The 22,552-nt window shown below is 38.5% G+C and overlaps 1 protein-coding gene across 1 annotated transcript; it reads left to right on the top strand.

Annotated features, from left to right (window-relative positions):
• Window positions 1–1,097: 1,097 nt before the first annotated feature.
• On the top strand, window positions 1,098–7,328 carry CRISP2 (cysteine-rich secretory protein 2; the record flags this gene model as incomplete). The annotated part of the gene is made up of 7 exons (XM_008936855.1): window positions 1,098–1,159; window positions 2,919–3,002; window positions 4,300–4,390; window positions 4,932–5,077; window positions 5,661–5,755; window positions 6,450–6,538; window positions 7,201–7,328. Coding segments are annotated over 7 exons (695 nt in total), but the record flags the coding sequence as incomplete, so codon positions are not given.
• Window positions 7,329–22,552: the final 15,224 nt, after the last annotated feature.

Here is a 22,552-nt window from a genome sequence, read left to right on the forward strand (position 1 = left end):
TCTTCTGTTTAAAAAGCACACCTTCCACTTGGCTGGGTGAGAAATGGCTTCAGTGAAGTCTAATTGTCTTGTTTCTTTAGATCAAAATGTTACACTTTGACTCAATTTATTCTTCAAATGTGAACATAATTAATCCATTTTGCAGAGGGTGGTCAATCACAGAAAATGCTTTTTAGTGTCATTTGAATTATTGTTATGTTGAGTTTATGTTATTTGAGTATTGGGATATGCAAGTACAGCTGAACTCAGAATTTTGCCATCTAGAAATTTGGACTATCTGTCCAAGCTTTCAGGTGCATACAGTATTAAAATGTCAGTTTACATCTCAGAGTATAGAACTGTAGAATTGTAAAGGTTGGAAAAGACCTCTAAGATAATCAAGTCCAACCAACACCCAACAATACCATGACCACTAAACCATGTCCCCAAATGAAGTAAACTGATTGCATTTTCTTAATGCAGAGTGAAAATTTTTTTACAAAATGCAAGTTAAAGACATAAACTCAGAGAAGGTAGAGAAAACTTATATCAAAGTAATTGAAGAGACAAACTTTCAGATATCTTATACCCTGAAAGTTTATTGTCTGGCAGGAAAAATATAGGTGAGTTTCAGACAGTTTGTGAGACCACTGTTGATGTGTCCAGTGCTCTACTCCAAAAGACCAGCTCCCAATATGGATGATGCAGGACACTGATGTGACCCTACTGAACAATTTAATGGGCTTTTTTTAATGCAAGCTGTCAAAGATGAAGGAAATGCTGCAAATTCAAGATATCTTGAATGAAGAAGTAAAGAGGGGGTTGATCCATCTGTTAGAAGAAGCACACAACTTCATGCTATTTACAGTCCCTGCTTCAATGAGAGGTGGTTGTAGAAGATAGTGATGTCCTGCACCATCATTTGCACAGTTTCAACACATCCAGTTGTATTAGGTATCAACTGAAATACTCTTCTGCCTGGCAGCCTTGACTTTGCAACAGTTTTGTGTCTTGCTCACATATCATATTACAAAATTATTAAGTTTATAAAGTACAAAGTTTGTGCAAGAAAGATTAACAGATTTTGGTGTTTAATTTTTATTTTTCTTTCTTTGTAGAAATGGGTCTGCTGACTGCAGTCATCTTCCTGGCTGCTTTGCTATACCGGTCTAATGGAGAGGTAGGAGCTTTCACCTATGCAAAAGAGCCATACCTGAGCACATTATATAGACAGCTGACATACTCTGATCCAGTGATCTCCAGAGTGTACAATTTAGGGTTGAAATTATTGTTAAAATGCTAATATAATATAGTAAAGATGCATGTTCATTTTTCACTGTTTTTGGTATTAAATATTTCTCCTGCTTGTCAAAATATTCTTCTCTTATTAAGAACAATTTTGAAAATATATTTTAGGAAAAAAAAAATGAAGCTAATCTAAAATACTTTAGCTGAGTATCAGAAATCTATTCTTCACTTCTTAGAAAGGATGAATCTTTTAAGGTGTAGATATCTACCATGTAGACACCTGAATGTGAGCTATTTATCCTGATCTACATATTAGTGAATGAAAATGAATAAGCATTTCAGGGATACAAATCTTCTTTTTCTTCAATAAATCTCAAATGAACTACGTCCCAAGTTGCTTGTTTCCTTTACCTGAGTATAGCAGCAGCCTAAAATAACTGGGTGAAGGGTTATTTCTACAACTGTAAATGTCTTAAGTTAAACAAGCTGTACAACACCTCTTGGGATAAGTTTGTTGCCCAAACTGAAGTGTTTTAGTGCAGCTTGAGGCTCTCCAGAGTATCTGAGCCATTCATGGATGGCTGTAACTTTCTGGAGCAGCAGTCTAAGGCTAGGTGGGGGTCTCTGGGCATTTCAAATAGCATTAGGTGATATTTTAAGCCACTGACTATAGCCTTTAAAACCTCTAATTGAGCTCTGAAGGCAAAGCAGTGGGATTTATTCATATTACTTGGACATTTCTGAATTTAGTCTCTCTCATTTTATGCTTTTCTCACTGATGATAAAGGCAAACTAAAATTACTTTTAGATGTTTATATGTATGGTATAGATATCTAAAATTAAATAAGATGACTCTGTTCCTAGAAAAGAGACCATCACACCAATGGCAGAACTCATCTCACTGACTTAAACATCAAAGCTTTAGCTGGCCAGATCTCTGTCAGGAAAGATGTACTTGTATATAATGGTTCTTGCAGTTCTAAAAAGGAGTTCAGATTTTGTGGGATGAGCAACTTCTGCCCTGTCCAGTAATGAGGAAGAGAGTGAAGGTGTCTAGCTTAGATTGATATGTGTCATTTTTAGACTTTAAGTGGGAAGAATCTTCTCCTGAGGGATGCTTTAGTCTGAAAACTCCAACATAAGCATTTCAACTCTTTTCTCTGCAAGGAGTCGTGACCTGACATCACTATGTAGGAGATAATCTAAATCATTCTTTGCTTTCATGACCTTAGGTATTTCAGAATTTGGTCTGCAAACAGTCCTAAGCTCTGATCCAGTTTCAAATACTCCCAAAGCTTGCAAGTGACAAGAGCTTAGGACTTTTTTAGTGCACACAAGAGGTCATGGCCAATCTTGAGATTTGGTTCCAGAGCTTGAAATTTGGTTCCAGAGCTGTTTTCTCCTTGTTTGATGTGGAGACATCTGAAGGTAGAATTCCTATCTACAAATTTCCTTTAGGATCATGTCTCCTAATGAAAAGTACACTTCAAATCAAGGAAGGAAGAAAATAAAAATCAGCCACTAAATGAACAATAAAAGAAAGTCGTGAATTTCCAGGAAGCTTTACTTTGATAACAAGCTCATAATTTATCTTGCTTATTAAACTTCTGGTAACTGGAATCTTCATTGCTATTGTTTTCCAGGGTTTTCAGTATAATCTAATAGACATTTCTTCCTTTCTTCTTTTTAAGATTCAAAATCAAAAACAGATCCTTGAGGAACACAATGAAATCCGGAGATCTGTAGTTCCCACGGCCAGGAACATGCTGAAGATGGTAAGCTATGCATTGCAACTAGCCAGCCTTCCACATAATTAGCAGGAGATTGTAGACTTCTAAACAACCCACATTCAGTGAATAGAGAGAGTAGGAAAGGAAGTGATTTGATACTGAGATAAAGAAATCAGAATTTTATCCCTTTGCTTCTGCAGGTGTCATGCTTATTTTTCCACAGCTTGATGCTGCAAGCACTTGTAAAATCATTGTAAAAGTCTCAGGATGGGCCACAAGTACTATTTGAAACCTTTCTCCTAACCAACATGTCTTAGTTTCTCCACTTAGAAAAGCTCAATTAAGTAACATGGGAACTGTTCCATGTCTATGGTTATTTGTCTACAGGAACCATGAACACAGGTTTGCCCAAACACATGAATTTATTGCTTTTAAACCTATAGAAATATAGTCTGAGCAGTGAATCACAAGTTCTTCCCTTATGTATGTTCATTACAACAAACAGGAACTGCAAGACTTCAGGGAGAGCATTTTAACCAGGATAAGGTACAAAAAATGGTGATGGCTTTGAGATGATAGAATCATAGAATGTTTTGGGTTGGAATTGACATTTAAAGGTCATCTAGCCCAGTTATGGATAACAGTCTTTAGTCTAGGTAAGCAGCTCCTTTAGAGAAGAGAAGCACTTGCCCTGGATGAAGGCAAGAGTATGTAAAGCAAAAGTGGAGCAGGAGCACAAGCAGCAGCATGCTTCTGAATCACACCTTATGAAGGGGGGCAGAAAGGACCTGTACCTGCATAGCCATTTGTCCTCAGGTGAGCTTGCTTTGCCCACCACTGCTCCCATCCCTGCCACGCCCAATAGTCTTTGTTATTCCTGCCCCATGAGCAGTTGTTCAGGCTTTATGGTTAAGCCTACACTGTGAGGCTTGCAAACATTCCCCAGGCTCAAAGTCCAGCTGGTTTCTAGCACTACATCTCACCTGCACCTGGGCTGGAAGTCAGGTTTACACCATCTAGTGCACTGCACCCTGCAAAGTCCACTCAGACACAAAGCCAAACTAAAGCAACAGGATGTTATAAATTTCCCATTAATCATGACTACCTGGAGATCAGGACTGTGGAACTGTGCAGAGTAACCTGCTCTGTAACCTTTAAGAGCTGAAGAAAGACAGTGCCCATACCCCAGCAGTGTAAACTGGCACAAATCCTCTGCTTTCCATGGAGGACCATGGGAGCATTCAGTGCACAATGCCCAAGTCACTCCCCACCTTTTCTTTTCTTCTCATTGACTGCACTAACCTATCTGTGACCTGGATACTTCTTCCTTTGTGTCTTTCAGGTGTGGTATGAGAAAGCTGCCAAAAATGCTCAGAAATGGGCAAATAAGTGTGAGATGAGAATCAGCCCAAGAGATATGAGAGTCATTAATGGTACATGACAAACACGGCGCCTAAGCTGATGGCTGAGGGACTATTTGTGGATGACCTGTGTGCATGTGAAGTAGAAATCAGGATAACTTTTAATCTGCTGTAGAACGTCTTTTTAAGATTATTAAACACAAGAACTACCTTTATCAGATAAATACCCTGAAGAATGAATTGATGGAATTTGAGACAGAGGGATGCTATGGACTTGCCCTATATTTAAATTTTCCTTGAAGTGTCTGCTTTTGGCTCCTGCTGGAGACAGGATGGCACAGTAGATGACTGTTGAAATGACTAAGTACAGACATATTTGTGTAACATTTTGTAGTCAGATAAGTATCTGTGGCTGAAAGCTCACCAAAATCAGAGCAACTTTTCCTGTGGCTTTCGTAGTATCAGGTGTACTGTTCTCTTCCTAAAATCACAGGACAAATAGGTTGCCATCGTAGAGGTTTTTTTAGGATGTAGTTTCAACCCCTCTGTTCTACCTCCCACCCTACAGCTTGTTTCACTCCTAAGTAATAAAACAGACTTCCCTCTACTTCAGGTGTCACCTGCGGAGAGAATATCTTACTGTCATCTAACCCAAAAACATGGGCTGAAGCAATTCAAGTCTGGTACAGTCAGTCCTCCAATTTTAAGTATGGATATGGATCAACTGCTAAAAATTCCAATATTGAGAACTATACTCAGGTACGGACAATTGAAAAAAAACTGCAATGATACTCTAGAATTACAGAAATACACTTAAGGGAGATGGAAAATATCGATCATCAGAAAAAAAAATATAACTCTCATCAAAATATTATCTGTCATTCACCCTCTAATCCAAAGATGAACAATAAATTGAAATCCTTTTAAATCTAATTCTGAGGCAGTGGAACCAGTATTTTGGAAGAGCTGCCCAGAAGAGAAATATTATTCTGTAAAAAAAAAAAATATCATTTTCTTTACTTTATAAACTAATATTTTCTATATAAGGATTGAAATACCTGATTAAGAGATATCAAAGCAAAATATCTATTATGAAAATATTTTAATTTAAACTTTAGTGTCCTGCCAGGAACTGTGCTGAAAAAAAATCTGAAAACTGAAGAACTTGGTGAAATCATTTTTCTACTTATTCTTTCTGACAGCTAAACGGTAAACTTAAAAGCTCAATAGAAACAAAAAGAATTAAACAAAAAACTTTCTTCTGGTTATTTGATGAGCTCTTTGATGAGAACTCAACAAAACATGACTCTGAAATGATGTGTTTGTGTTTTTTATCCTACAGCTAATCTGGTACAACAGTTACCAGGTTGGATGTGCAGTTGCCTACTGTCCTAGGAACCAGTTCAACTACTTCTATGTCTGCCAATACTGTCCCTCGTAAGTGCTACCTCTTTACTCATTTGAGATGCAATAATCATGGATATATTTTCAAAAGCTCCTGCAGTCTATTGCTCATGTGTAGGATAAAATTAATACCATTTATTTCAACCATTTTTAATTCTAAAAACACCTGCGTGAATTATGGACTTAACATCAGGTTAAATAGTCATTTTTATTTTCTTTCACAAAGAAATAGATATTAGGGAAATTTCAGCCAATGAACAAAGAAAAGTCTGTCCCTGTCAGAATCAGGCATTGTGACCAAATCATCCTATAATTGACCACAAACAAGAAATTCAGTGAAAGCCAACAGCAAATTAATATATACAGAGGTTAAGAGCACATCTGAAACAGCTGCTAGTCAGAAGGCATCTGTGAAGTTTATTTCTTTATAAACCTCAATCACTTAAAAGCCATTAGAAAAGCAGAACTAACAGGATTTTTTTTTAACTGATAATGCTATATAAATTCACCTAATCAGTGAATTTCTTTCTCTGTATCTTATTGTCCTTCTTATTTAAAAACAAATTTCCTGTATTCTATGAATATCTGAAACTAAAGCATGACTCTCTACAAAGATACTTTTATCCAAAAACTTCTGGATATCTTTCACTGGGATAAGCAATATAAACTCCTGTTAATGGCTCAGAGTTGCATTTTGATCTTGTTATGTATTTCTTTCAAATTTCAGAGGAAATAATGCAATGCAAATAGCTACACCTTACAAAAGTGGACCAAAATGTGCAGACTGCCCTGGCCACTGTGACAGAGGGCTTTGCAGTAAGTAAACGTATTCTCCTCCTCACAACAAGCATTCCATTACCTCACATAAAAATGTCCCTTTGTGGCATTTTATTTTTGCATAGTTACTTCTTGCTAATTTGGGCAAAAGAACCTAGAATTGCCCTGTTAATTTAAAAATAAATAAATAAACCAGTAGTTGTTAAATAGTCCACCAGAACAGGCACAATGTTCTGCAGAGGGGTTGGACCAGATGAGCTCCAGAGGTCCCTTCCAACCTCAACCATCCTGTGATAAAGGGTAAATTCTGTTGCTGTTGAGCAATATGTATCAACATATTGTCAATCGTCTGCTGCCCTCTCCTGGAAAGCTCATGACAAAATGTCTTGATGTACATCTCTAAGGGCACCAAACAGCTTGTCAGGATTCATACATCTGTAGGTAGGTGAAGACCTGCACAGGTTCTGCAGACTCCCATGTGGAGCAAGTCCAAAGCACACCAATAGATGGGAACTGTGAGATACCATCTTTCTGCCTGCATTCCCTTTTCTATATTATTTGAGCAATTAATGAAAGTACAAAGACTATGCAAACACAAAAATTTTGCATTCTTGGAAAATGCAGAAGTATCACATCAGGACTTAGCTTTCAATTAATATTTCTTTCTTTTTTTTTTCTTTTTTCTCTCTCTTGCATTGTAGCCAATCCTTGCAAGTACCAAGATCTCTATGCTAACTGCATGAACATGAAAACCTTGTTAAGCTGTAACCATCCACTGGTGAAGGAGAAGTGCCCTGCTACCTGTAGATGCCCCACTCAAATCCGATAATGTCCTAGATGTCATATAGTTGCTGTGAGACATACCTATTAGGAAAGAATGAAGTGTATTCACTCTTCAGTGCATCAGCTCAGATTGACCTATAGGTAACATTTTTTTCTGAAATCCCACAATTACTTCCATCCTAAATAAGTCTAGTAGCTCAAAATAACCTCTGATGTTATTTTAGACTTTGTAGAAATCACGCTTCATCTACTGATGTGTTACTTTGTGGTTTTCTTTGCAGTGGATCTTCCACTGATTCATTTCTTTTTCATGGGAAACACCCTTAAAATGCTTTAGTCTTTTTGCAAAATATGTTAAGTGCCACTTAACTTTTTTCTGTTACTTTTTTGGGTTTTTTTTTTTGATTGTCAATGGAATGTATTCCTGCTAAATAAATTCATGATTCACCACTGGTTCACAAACAGAGCTTTTCATTGAAGTTGTTTATAGTTCAATATTTTTTTTTTTTTTCATCTGGACGATTCTGTATGGATATTTCAAGGCTCTTGGATACTTCACGTGAGTGAGGATGAGACAGGAAAAGAAAGACAAAGCAAAAAGTGATTTTTTCTTTGTACAGCCAAAGTAACAGGCACACGTTGCATCTGCCAACTTTTATTCTGTGTCCTAAAACCTCCTGGTACATCTGAGTATGCAGGTGAGAAATGATAATTTCTTTCACAAGGCACTAAGAGTGGAGGAATATGAGGCTTTTTAGAAGCATTTGTACAAAGAAAGAGGTAGATATTTTCTTTCCCATCCTCTCTGGGAAGAAGTCAGTCCCACACTTGCTTGGAAATCTTATTGCAGAATGCAGGCAAAAAAAATGGTGTTACAAAAAACTCCAAACAAACTAATAAAAAAATAGAAAAAATAAATCAGCAGATAGATAAATAGATAGATAGATAAATAAATAAATGGATAGAAAGATAAATAAATAAATAAATGGAAGCCCTAGACCCAAGTCCCCAAAAATCCCCTATCAAAATATGTGATTTTCTCCAGAAGTTTCTAGGAACCATCTTAATGCCAGTTCCTAGCTGTGCAGACCTTTAGGATGTCTCCAAGAAGATTAAAGCTCAGCTGAAGGCCTTAGATGTGCCTTCTTCTACTCCTGTTTACGGGCAGGCCACCAGCTCCTGCCTGGAAGAGGTTTTGCTGGATCTGCTACATGTGGTCACAGTGCCGTGTCTGTTTGTGTCGTGCTTCTAAGGATGAGTTTCTTTGAGTAAAGTTTTCCATTTAATATCTTTCCAAGCTCTTTACAATGCAGGGCATGACTTCAAAGGACCGTGACTCTATATTGACCTAGAACTGAGGACTTAGATTTGTTGTCAGTGTCATAAGTTACCTGGAGAAACTTTCTGACCTTTTAAGTGAGAGGTATTATCACAATTATGCCTCAATATTATTACATTGGAAAAACTGCTTCAGAGCCATCTTACAGGTATGGTGTTTTTTTACATTATAGTTTTTGCTGATCTTTGTATTTCAAACTTTAAACAAAAGGTAGATAGAGAGGAAATAGAAGCTCTTTGCTTACAGCTTATAAAATTTGCTAGATGTTAAAAAATGAGGGAACATCTGGAACAGCATCTTCTCAGCAAACAGAGAAGCTCCTTCCTGCCTCCTGACACTTCGCCCAACTGATACATCCAGGAACCTCCATCTGCTCCTCAACATGGATGCTGTCTGCCATATATTGAGTCGCATACACCAGTCCTGAGCAGGACTGACCTCACTTACTGCCTTCCCTTCCCATTTGAAATCAGTAAAAATCATTTTCTCCATGGGCTGCAATTCTGCCTAAAAACACAAGAGGGTGAACCATGCCCAGGTATTCAACTGCATCAGTTTTACATTTTGCTACTTGTATGAAGGGCTCCTCACTTTAACAAGAAATTAAAGTTCTGGGCTTCCCCTGGCCTGGTTTTTACACTTGCTTGAACAGAATTTCTTAGCTAATACTGGATTAATAAATAAAAACCACATATAGAAACAGTTTGGTAGTGGTTTCTTCCTCTCCGTTGTTTCATCCTGCCTCTGTTGGCTAAATTCTGCAATATTAAAGCAATTTGTACCATCAAATTAAGGCAATTTATGGTTTCCAGTATATCAATGACTAATTCTGATAGCCTTGCTTTTCTACCTGCCTGAAGCTCAATTTCAATATTGTGACTACATGGCACTATTCAAGGCTCCTACAGCATTATTTGTAGAAAATGTGATTCAAACTAAAACTGAGTGAAAATTTCCTAAGAAACCTATGTTTTCCTTTGAAAATAGTATTCTTTAAATGACCAGTTCTCTTACAGGATTATACATGACTTTGGAAAAACTCTCAGGTGTCTTTTTGGATATTTTCCAAGATTTAACTTCTATTTACAAGGAGATGGATGTTGAAACTCCTTCCATGCACACTCTTACCTCCCTCTCTCTCTAAGCCAATGAATATTTAAAGAAGAATGATTTTATTATCAGAGATTTCTGAGATCTCCCCCCACAAAGAGTCAGCTTTTGTGCTCTGTGTATCCAGCTGTGGTGTTTGAACATGGCAGCAGCATGAGCTGGAAGAAATGTTCTGCATCATGAAGTGCCACCCTGGAGCACAATGCATCTTGCTGGGCTTACTGCAGGGCATCCAGGAATTAACCTTCTTCTTTTCATAGGGGATTTCCAAAGATTCTGTTTCCCTATTGAGATGAAATAGAAGAAATAGCAGGTGAGATGAAATGCTACCTAGAGGATCCTGTTTCTCAAAACAGACTTCAAAGACAGGATCGTTCCACTTAGTTTTCATGTTCCAGGGAAGAATGAGATGCTTTTAAATATGCGTTTCCCATGTACAGATAAGGTAAAAATAATATGACATTCACTGAGCTCCATCATGTCACATCACACTTTTTGCCATTTTCTGGACTTTATAGAATCGTAGAATGATTCTTAAATTGGAAGTGACCTTAAATATCACCTAGTTTCAACCCTCCTGCCATGGACACAGATGCACAAACATTTTTTATGCTGCTGCCCTGACAGTTGTTTCCTTTGTGGTACTAACTTTTGTTTTTTGGTATGATCTGAAGTTACAGCTACAATTGTGTTACTTTTCAGGTGTAGTTCAGCCAAGAAGCTAGTAACACCAAGAATTTCTTAAGGTTTCTGGTCTGCTTCCACATGCACTCACAAGAAGCACATATGCTGAGAGACGATAACAGCAGCTACTATGGTACAAGTCTAAGTCTTATCTGTGGAGAATGATGTAAGAGCTCTTCAGCAGTTAACTTACAAGATAAGGGCTTTAAACAAGAATTTTGAACAAACCTTGTGAAGTAACTTTAACTGTCTTACTGCTTGTGAAGAAAGAACATTTTTGATATTTAAAATCTGCCAGCTGCAATAGTCACATTATCTGCATTGGCTGTCAGAGAATAAGCCTCTGGGATAAGCAAAAGGGAAAGTCTTTCTCTTTGAGTATCATAAAGTCTTCCAGAGAGTCATGGGTCTAAGTCTTCCTTATTTTCCTCCATCTATCAGTATGAGAGAGAAAAACTCTTCCCGAATCTTGCCTTACTCGTGTCCTTAACATATCACACCTACAATAACAACACAACTGCTTGAGCAGCTAAAGCAATACTTTATACTAAGTGGAAAGCAAAGGTTGGAAACCTTGACATGCCATTAGAAATTTGTGTTGTCAGAATATCCAAGTAATGCTCAAGAAACAAAACTGCAGCAAGATGCTTGAGCAAAACCAAGCAGCAAAGAGCTATCAGAACAGAGACAGGACAAGGATGTTCCCCACCCCAGGGCTGCTCCTGGCCCTTCTAGTCCAGGCTGCCAAAAATTGGCTTCCTTTAAGTGTAAAGGCCACAGTTAAACTGTGAAAAACAGGAGATGGACTTTCTCATTAAGAAGCTGTTTGACAGCTACTGTCTCTGCTCCAGGCTGCAAGCAGAAATTTAACCTCCGTGCTTCAGCCTCACAGAGTGCAACACAGAGATAAACTGACATCGTCCTGGCAGGGAAGATTAATTAGTGAATGCTGAGAAAGAGCCTATGAAGAGCTGAGATCTGCTAATTATAATATCACATTTGGTAGCCACACCTCCAGTGTATTTATATCTCAGTTTAACCACAGGTCAGTGAGACACGAGGCACCAGGAGATATGAGTGATGAAACGACACTCCCTCCCATGCTGACCTGGTGGTGATGTCTGAAGGTTCACAGGCTGGTCACCAGGCTCAGCTGTCTGACCTTAGGTCTGTGCAGTGCAGCCATGGGGCTGTTCCCTAGGACTAAGAAAGATATTCAGACAACCACCTCAACAAGAAGTCTGGAAGAAAGGTAATTTTCAGGAAACATCGAGGTAACAGTGTGGGATGGAAATACTCTTGCAGACATGAAGGAAATGGTCCATGGTAACTATCCATTCTGCTACTCGTGGGCTCCCCAATGTTCAACATGTGTAACTGAAAATGACTCTTTAAAATGCTCATCATCGGATTTTTTGGATTTTTTTCCACAGCAACAGGAATGATAATTTCCATTCAAATGACATTTTTTTTTTCAGTCTATTATGCATCATTAATATTCCTCTTCTTTCTTCTCTCCTCCCACTTTTGCATGAAGTGACAGAGGTAAAGGAGAAAAACCCAAGCTGCCAAACTAAACTCAAAGATTTTATTTGTTTTTTTGACAAAGCTTGAATGAAACACAAGATTTTTTTATTGTATTCCTAGAATTTAAACCACCAATTTTTACTTTAGGGAATGCATAACCTATCTTCTTTTAAAAGTCCTTTCCCCATGTAAACATATTCCAGAAACCTACATTGAAGATAACAAAGGAAGTAGATGTTAAATTGTGTTATTTAGTGATACATAGTATTCTTTGTGCAGGCAGAGATAACTCCAACATCACACAAAGTGATTCCTGACGTGTCAAAAGCTGTTTATTTTGGCAAAAGTTGGAATGTAGCCGTTGTGATTTTTTGCACAGAATTGAAACGCTGAGGAGTAAGGGAGAGTTAATGAAGCACTACTGCTTCTGAAGCACAGAAATTACACAAAACCAGCAATTGCAAAGCAAGAATGGGTTCACCTCTTGTGCAGATGTGGCTGTGCAACTCTGGCCATGTGATGGTGGAGTTGTTCCTCCTTCGACCAACAACGTATCAGAAAACATGTCTCCTATTTTTTTGAAGTAGACTCTTGTTAGTGCTTTTTTCTTATGAGTGGTTCCTGTGCACTTGTCACAATTTCTTATGTAATATGTTGGTTACAAGTGACAAAACTGATTTTTTTTTTCCCCTTCCTTTTTTGTTGTACAGGAGGTAATGCATTAATAATACAAAAATGTGTTTGATTAAGAGGAATAAATCTGAAAGACAATTAAACTTTCACATGAGCATTTAATATCCTGGAAATCTATCACATGGAACAGTTTAATCATTCAAATTAACCATAAGTTTCAGATGTCCTTTGCAGTATTCATATCCAGTTTGTGGCTCAGAGTCAAGCCCACTTGAATTTTTTTCACTCCTATGCTTGCATATATATTTCCTCAGCCTGATTAGGAGCACAAAATATAATACTGTTCAAGCACAATCCAAATGTTATGATGATTTATGGGAATATTTTTGTCAACTCAGAGGTGTGAAGAATTCTCACCTTCCAACATTTCTGTGCTGGCAGAAGTTCTATGGCACAGAAACTTATGGCAGCAAAATGTGTCCTTTATGAGAGATTCCTTTTTTTAAAATTTTGGAAATGCTATCAGAAAAGCTGTTTTGCTACTAAAGGCTGTGTACCCAGCTAGGAAGGAGCTGGCAGGATGCTCTGTTGGTGTATAAATACAGACTTCTCATCTACAGGTAGAATAACTCAAAGTCAAGTTGTGTTTTCAGCACTTTGTTCTCTAAGGCAGTGGAACTCTAATGAAACAAGATTCTAGCCATAAATACGTCGATTAAGGAGATGAGTTTACTAATTGGTTATGACAACAGCATATGTCAGAGTGAGTCAGTTAATATCTGTCAAGATCCAGATGAAGGTCTGAAAGCACCTATTTTGCACATGCTCTAACTCTTCAGTAAGTGGAAGGACAGCATTCTTTCTCTTGGTTCAAGACAAAATCTGGGTATCTGGGACAATGTCAGGAAATGAGGTGCACATTTCATGACTGAAAGTTTAGTAAATCTGGACACATTTTACTCACGAGCCTTTCCAGTTCAAAATCATGTTTTGAGTCTCCTCCTTGGCGTTTTTTTTTCCAAAGCAGGAACTATTGTTGTGACTTGGTGGTTATCTGACAGGCTTTCCTGGAATTCTGTGGGTTTGTGACTGTCTGGAGAACCACTGTTGTAGTTCAAAGAGTTTCATTTACCATTTTACATACTCAGAGGAGGAAGCTCCATTCTTAACCTTTCTCCTTCCTCAAGCACCTATACTCAGTGGATGGTTTGCATGCAGAAATGGTGCTGTCTACTACACTGTTGTCTCAGCTAAACGTGCTCCTAGGAGAAATTAAAGCAGCTCTTGTGTAAGATATCTATCTATTTTTATTACATATTTGTCTTTAGCTAGAAGGAGCAGGCACAGAATCCTATGATTATCTTCAGGATGTGCTAGGAGTAGTAATGTCTAAAAAGCTTTTTCCAAAGCCCACTTTGTGGGGAGAGACAATGGAAAGAGTTGGTCTGATTGACACTTTTCAGTGACATGAATGACAGGACATGTTTCGTTTGCCACACACCCAGACTTCTCACTGCCATTCTCAGTGAATTTTCTGACAAGTTCCCTTACTATTTTGAGCATGGTACTTGACATTGAAAACGTAAGAGTAACCTGACCTTGTGCTTTGTGCAAAGTCCCAAAGGTAACTTCTTAAAAGACAGATTGATGCTTTGACATCATGAGGGAAAAAAACTCTTTACTGAACAGGCTGTCCAGGGAGGATATAGAGTCTCCTTGTCTGGAGATATTCAAAACCCACCTGGACACAGTCCTGTGCAACCTGCTCTAAATGAACCTGTATTAACAGGGGGTTTGGACTAGATGATCTCCAGAGGCCACTTCCAACCCCTACCGTTCCATGATTATGTCATTCATACCACCCTCATCTCCACCAGCTGAGGACACCTCCCGTTAGACCATGTTGTGCAAGGCCTCATCCAATCTCGTCTTGAACACCACTGGTGATGGAGCGTCCACAACTTCCCTGGGCAACCTGTTCCAGTGTCTCAGCACCCTCATAGTGAAAAAATTCTTTCTTACACCCATGTAAACCTACTCTTTTCCAGTTTGAAATCATTACTCTTGTCCTAATATTATGAGCCCTTTTAAAAAGTCCCTCTCCAGCTTTCTTTTAGGCCCCCTTCAGATACTGGAAGGTTGCTACAAGCTAGTAAGCATATGTTTTAGATGTACCTGGAAAGTGTCTAAAAATAATGGGTATCTAACAAGCTAAAGCATGAGAACTTGTATCTCTTCTCTCAACTCAGTCTAGTTAAGAGGTGTCACTGCTCATGGCAGGGAGGTTGGATGAAATGATCTCCAGGGTCCCTTCCAACCTAAGCTGTTCTATGATCTTTGACAGGTCGGTATGACACTTCAGAGACTGGACTTTTCCACTGAAATTATTTTTCCTTCATGCCTATATTTGTTTGCTCTCAATTCACTGTAGTACCTCCAATGCTGGCTTGTTCCGGAAGGGGTATTGTGTTTTAGAGAGTAAGTTGGGTTGTAGTTCATTGAATTTGTGCTTGGCCCATTGTAAGGAAATAATAAATTCATCATGTCAGTTCAATAGCACAGGACTACTTCTGGGTATGCAGTGATTTACTACCTACTTCCTGGTAACTAAAAAACAGTCATGTAAATTAATCATGAAGGCCACAAATCATCTCTTCTATTTGGTAAGCATTCAAGCTGCAAACAAAGAAATCCCTGCTTGCCCAATATTCAGACAACTGTAGGAGTTGTTAGTACAGGAGTTAGCACTGGGAATTAGTTAGTACATCAGAAAAACAAAAAGTATGGGAATTTCTTGTTGGTCTTTTTAATGTATGGATTGTTCTACCTACCTTTGTGCCTTGTACAAGGTAGTACTGACTGGAACTGGTGGATCAGTGTTAACACATGTACAAAATGGACAGTTTATGTCAAGCTTTAACATGTGTGGCTCAGAGTTTATGGCACTCACTGAATCATTGAAATGAGATATTTACCATCTCTCTGCCTTGACAAATCTTCATGTAAGTCAGACTAATTACTTCATGCATTGCCACTAAATGGCACCTTGCTGCTGTGCCACTGAGAATACAAAATGCACAGTTTATGTCAAGCTTTAACTTGTGGTGTGGCTCAGAGTTTACGGCACTCACTGAATCATTGAAATGAGATATTTACCATCTCTCTGCCTTGACAAATCTTCATGTAAGTCAGACTAATTACTTCATGCATTGCCACTAAATGGCACCTTGCTGCTGTGCCACTGAGAACATTGCAGCTTGGCCTTTGGGAGGCTGGTGTTTATATAAATGATGGAAGTGCCACATGTAGCAGGAGGCCCTCAGGGATCAGCTCCCTGGAGCCTGTTTCCTACAGTCTCAGCCTACAGATACTCTCTATGATCTACAGCTGCCACGGATGGATTGTTGTACAAAAGTAGCACTAGGAGCTATATTAGCCGGGGAAAGTGAAGTTAAAACATCTTTTCATTGAGGAATACTCCCTAACCACCCTCTCTGACTCTTCATGCATGCATTGCAGTTACTGTGGCAAATTTAGCATTACGTAGCTCGCTGACAATTTCTGTACCACTGGTGTTCTCTGCAAGATTTAGTGGAGAGAGAAGGACTTAACCTGCTCAATAGGAGGGCACAATGCAGTGGAAGAGATAGGAACAGGCCCTGCCCATTTTCCTGGAGTCATCACTCTACTCATGTGGTCTTTCCTTGTGGCAAAAGGGGCACACGGGACTTTTGCAGGAGTTGCACAGCACTGTATTGAGCAAAACTGTGACTGTAAAAGATCATCAGGTGAAAAAAATAAAAATAAAATAGAGGATTTATAAAGCTGAAAGGGGTGTATCTAGATTTCAGCAAACAGGGAAATGGAAATCACACATGACATCTACAGATAATGGAATAAATAGACACTTTAAAACTCAGAAACATGGAACACTGGTAAAAAACTTGCTATAATGAAAAAAAGTTCCTGGGCCATGAGAGAGGGATTTTAAATCAACTTGTCATAGGCAGGGCAAAGAGATTAATGCACTTACTGTTGCAGTTACATCACCTCATGTCATAGCTCTCTAGAGCACTTCATTTTCCCTTTATTACTTACAAGGAAACAGATCCTTACCCATCTGTAAACAGAGGCAAGCTGAGTTGATAATTTAAATTATCAAAGTGGTACATGTGATCTGTGCATAAGCCCAGAAAAATATCTTGTATTTGTCTAGAAAATACTTTCTACAATGTGGTGTTGGGAAGCAAAGGAAGTAAGAGGAAATTAAAAAAATAAAATAATGTAAAAAAATAGCCATTATGTAAATAAAACTCTCAGGGAAGAAAAGAATTTGTAAATAAAATTCTTATTACTTGTTAGGAAAGGTGAAACTCATATGGGAAATCAGCATGTCACAGATCTGTGCAGATTCACACACACAGAATTTTACCTGGAATTGAAAATCCATTTAAATCTTATCTCAACTGGTAGCTAACCATGGAAGGGGTTGTTAGAAACTGTTTTGAAGACTCCTTTGTGTACAGTGTGATCTACAGGTAAAAGGTAGTTCAGAAGAATACATAACTTCCTTGATGTTGGAAAACAACCCTCTAAACTCCATGCTGCCAATAACTCTACAGCTAGGGCAGTTAAGAAATCCTGTAAACAGCAGTGAAAAATAATGATTTTCGTTATTAACAGCATCCCCACTAATGAGCTTTGGTAGAATAAAGGCAAAGGTAGCATAGAACTTCCTGTTTCCATTTAAATCTTGTCCTACATTTTGGGAAATTTTTTATTTGTCTTAACATGAGTTTAATGAGATAACAGTGAAGGCAGCAAATGTAAATCAAGTGATGTTGTAGTGTCTGCAACACAAAGAAACTTGAAGATATCTTGCAATGACATGCACTTGCATTTGCTGATGCCACTAAGGAAAACTGTATCATGAAAGACCAGTGAGGAACACCAGACTTCTCAGTGTTCCTGACAAGTGCCCTTTCCTAATGTTCTGGCAAGATGCAGTACACAAATATGGGTGTATCCACAGGTCCAGGCTGGATTTTGAAACCAAGAGACAGTTCTCAAGAGGGAAAGACAACTGGGATGATGACATTGCCATGTCTGAAGCCATCTCCTTGTGCTGTTTCAGAAATTTAATGCCTGCTTAGCTTTAGAGCAAGACTCAAGTGAAGAACTTGACGCTGGCAGGGACAGAATGTCTGTAAAGAGTTACCTCAAATGCCCAGGTATGATTAAACCCAGAGGACTGATGGGGAGAGGGAGAAATATTTATGTTATCACAAAAAAAAGGACAATAGACATACATGATTTATCACTGACATCTCTTTCAAGTAGCACCCAAGACTGTGATTGCTCTTTGTCCCTTGTGTTTCCTCCTTCTTCTGATGGACACCTTAGTGTTCCCTATAATAATTTTTAGTGGTGCATTAGTGACATTATTTTCCCACATTTGCAAGTAACCAGGTAAGAGGCTGCTGGGCGTCATATGGATCCAGTCAAGATGATCTTCCTGTTGCTACCCAAAGAGTCAGAAAAAGCCAATTTATCATTACCTACCTCTTCAAGGTGAAATCAGCTATTTAAGGGCTGTATGGACAAACTGTATTTACCTGGCTGAACTTTCAGCTTGAGATGAGGTAAGTATCTGCTGACTCAAAATGTTAATGTTTCATGAAAAAAATTCTTCTACTGTGACACCAGAGAAATGGGATAAATGTCAATGTTCCTCAAAAAAACTTATTCAGTTCAAAGTTCAGGAGATCTGAGAAGTATTTCTGCCATCATGCAGGCAAGCTGCACCATATCGTGGCTTTCTGGTCTCCGTAGGTATGTCCAGAGCAAGAGCACAAACCAAGAAGTAGCTTAGAGATTGGCATGGACCCAAGTCATATAGTTTGTAAATCCCCATCACTGGCTGAGGGATACTCAGATCCCAATGGACTCAACTCAAAGTTTTAAATAACATCAACCCCTTCAGCAGACCATGTTGGTTCTCTTCTAGGAGGCATCCTGAAGCTGATTTGAGTCTGTGTCAGCCAACAAACATGAGCAAAAGGACATTGAGCGCCAGGTCCTTGCATACTTAGCCTATTTTAGATTTCTCTAAGATGAGAAAAAATTCTCTTGGAAGTTTCTGCTTCTCTTTTTTGACTTAAAAGTGGAACATTATTGGTTAGATCAGATGCAGAAATGTATAGCATATGTCTGGTCAGGTGAATATAACTCCTAAAGATGCTTGAGGACAGTCTGTAAGAGGAACATTAAATGCAGCTTCTTCTCATTCTTTAGGGAAAGGTACTGCTCAAACTACCCCTTTATCTCTTATTTTAGTGTATCTGGAAGCTTGAAAGCCTGCCACAACTTTTCACAATTATTGACCTAACGGCCATGGTACCTCACCAACGCTGTATTTTTCCACCAGATGGAAAGGTAGAATGAAAAACCTCATAGTCATTTAAAAGACAAACACCCAAAGTTAGTTAGTAGATCCAGGTGTGCAATGATACTTATCAAAGAACACCCTCCCTTATTCCATTGTGTTTATAACCATTATGGTTGGGCTACTGCTAATAAGGAGACACAAGGGAATGTTCTAGACACTAAAGGCTAACAGACCGAGATGTGGTGCTATTAATTGTCCTGTGCAGCAGCTGAGTGCACACATAAAGATTGTTGGCTTCTGAAATGAGATGCTGCAGTTGACTGTTGCCCATTACCTGGCAAGCCAGTGTCAGAAACAAGACAATCAGGAAAACAGATGGGTATGGTGGACAACCATTGATATGGCAGTTGTTTCATCAGGGAAATACATCAGGTGGCCGAAATGCAAGACTTACTGAATTTCTCCTCTGCACAAAATTTCCCCTCCAATGTAGGGCTGCAGGTTCAGTATCTCAATTTCATGATTTAACAGGATAAACATTTCATACTCTCCACAGATGGCATGATCGAGGGCCCACAGCCATCTGTATTACTCTATTTAGAAAGGAACTTCATTCATACACAATTTACCTAAAGAGTGGGAATAATCTCTTTTCCTTTAGAGAAATGAGGTTGTTTCTGCTTTGAACTGTGTATACATGGGACATTGTCAATCCCTAATGATTCCTGTGATTTCATTTCAATCTTTACTTTGAGAAACCCACCATTGCACAGTAGATCTGGAGACAGAGGGGTCTGCATTTTCCCTGTCCTGTGAACTTCTCCTCAGGTTTGGATGAGCTACCAAGAGCTCCATCCTTTGGATAAAGCATCTCCTTCCTCTTGGCAGCTAGTGTCATCAGTCTTTTTTTTCTTGAAGTTAGTAGTATCTGAAGTTAAATGTTCAGATTAAGCCTGACAGATTAAGCCTTGCTAACGGTGAGAGAGAAGTGTTTAATTTATTTAGATGAACGAGTACTGGAGTACATAAATATTGGAATATCATTTCTTCTGAGTCCCTATTCACTAATAGATCACTTGTACATGTATAAGGGCCATTTATCTGTGGCTGCTGGCTATCAGTTCACCTCACAAGGACTCCAGCTACGTTACTTTTCCTGGAAAGAAAAAAAAAATAGAAAAGGAGGGACAGGGGAGGGAAAGTGGAGCACTGAGTAGACTGCCAAGAAGGAATGTGAGGTTTGCTAAATGTAATTCTTAAAGACTGTGTTTTCCAGTTACATTAGTCCATCAGCTGTCTGGCAGGTATATGTTGGAGCACAGCTTTTGTTGATACTCTCTGGTAACAGGTCCTCATCTCATGCACTGCACAGGCTATGTGAATTATGGCAAAGTAATCAGGCATTTTTGGAAAGTTCTTGAAAACCTGCATGAAAAGCCTGGTCCTGAGCCACGTTTCTAGAGTCTGGATGCTTAAATCTGAACTACTCATCAAAGGTTTGCATTATAAAAAATGAAGGGAAATAAGAATCTCTAACATGTTATGCATCATTTCCTAAGATAACTTTTCAAGAGAGTTAAGACTAATAATTTTCTGCAGTTGCACATAATTTTGCAACAACTACAAAGGCTGTAGATATAATGTGACTATATGAATGAATACTCTTTCAATATAGAGTGTGTAACTGAGTGTGTGTTTATGTATCTGTATGCAATATAAGATATAAGGTAATAATCTCAAAGTCCTGATTGAATGAACTTCACTTGACTCGTTTTAAAATTTAAACTTTTATTAAAACTTTTATTAACATCTTAATATTTATTAAAAAGAATTTTCCCCAGCAGGATTTCAACAAGGAGCCTTTTCTGCATTCTGATAGGACTTAATACAAGAATTGCACACAGGCCATGTGAGATATTCACTAGGGAAAACATTATGTAATGAATAACACAAGATATTAATGGCTGAGCTATGGGTATAAAACAATGAACTTTACTCACAATTTTGTACTTTTTCAACCTCTTCCTGTACAAATGAAGGCGCTTACAGGTCCTTACAATCAAATACTGCTGTCTCTTATCCTGTGGCACAGCAAGTATGAGCAATAGCTTTTTAACAAAGCTCTGCTTCCTCTCTTTGAGCTGTTCAAATGAAATACAGCCATGACAAAGAATAAAACACAGCTATGCTTATTTTAGCTTTGCCTCTGCAGGTTTGATTCTATGATAGACTGGTATGTTGTTCTTGCTAAATAATTTGGCTTCTATTCCAAATCCACAGACATATTTCCAAGGAGAAAAAAGCTGAAATAATTTTAAACTTAGTTTGGACAATGTTCTAATTATTGCAGAATCATAGAATGGGTTGAGTTGGAAGGGAACCTCAATGATCACCTACTAGAAAGTACTGAAAAGTACTGAAAAGCCACTATAATGCTTCCCTGGAGCCTTTTCTTCTCCAGGCTGAACAACCCAAGCTCTCTCAGTCGGGGTTGCAGACCCTCTGGTCATCTTTGTGGCCCTCCTTTGGACTCCCAACAGGTCCACGTCTTTCCTGTGCTGGGGACTCCAGGGCTGGACACAGCACTGCAGATGAGGTCTCAAGAGAGTAGAGTAGAGGGGAGAATCACTTCCCTAGACCTGCTGGTCAGAACAGGTAATTCTACCTTTATCCCCAAAAACTGAAGTGCCAGGGTTTTTATCCTCCCTGAGATTACAACAGCAGTGTCAAGCAGACTTAGTACCACAAAACTTCTAAAGAGTTCAGACAAATTTTGACAACCAACGTGAATCTCAAGAACAAGTGAACATCCAACAGTACTCCAAGTGAAATTTAATTTGCTCCTTCATTCCTTATGTCTCTGACCTATTTTCATTGCCTGAGCAAAGGGAAATGCAAAAAGCAATAACTAAAAGTGAAAAATTGAGCTGTTTTTTCAGATTCCTCTTTTTAGTAATTTACAGCTTCACTTTTTGACAACTATCAATAATATTTTTTTCTTAAGAAGAAGTACAATTATTTTTCTTTTTAAATAAGAGTTCACAATGAAGGCTTGTGTTATGAGTACTTCATTCACTGTGAAATAAGAAGGACTCCAGCCTGCTGACAGAGACTCTCTTTGCTTATCATATCCTATGTGAAGAGATAGGAGGTTATCTACATTTCATATAAGATGAAAAATTATTTACCTTTCAAAATGAAAGCTATAACTCAAAGAAATTAATGTGTAGAGGAAACACAACTGTCACTGTGGTCCTTCCACTGTGCAGCAAGCCAGCTTCTGTGAGATTTTGTTTTAGGCTATTTCCTTTCTAAAATACGTATGAGACAGTGAGAATTAGAACTGTGGCTAAATGAGCTGGTTTGCATTACAAATGGGAAAAAAATATCTATGCCACAGAAATAGTCTGGGAAGTAGAAACTGCTAAATTGACCTATACTGTTTCCCTCCCATAGTGGGTGTGACTCTGTCTGTCTGTCTCTCTGTTTCTTTTTTTTTTTTGCTATATCACCCAGATCCACTGAATTAGGCAGCTCCACTGAAGACGAGGTCCTTTATCAGGCTCTCACAGCCACCTGCTCTCCTGCA

Source organism: Merops nubicus, unplaced genomic scaffold, assembly GCF_000691845.1.
Source record: "Merops nubicus isolate BGI_N331 unplaced genomic scaffold, ASM69184v1 scaffold183, whole genome shotgun sequence".
In the NCBI taxonomy this organism is placed as follows: Eukaryota; Metazoa; Chordata; class Aves; order Coraciiformes; family Meropidae; genus Merops; species Merops nubicus.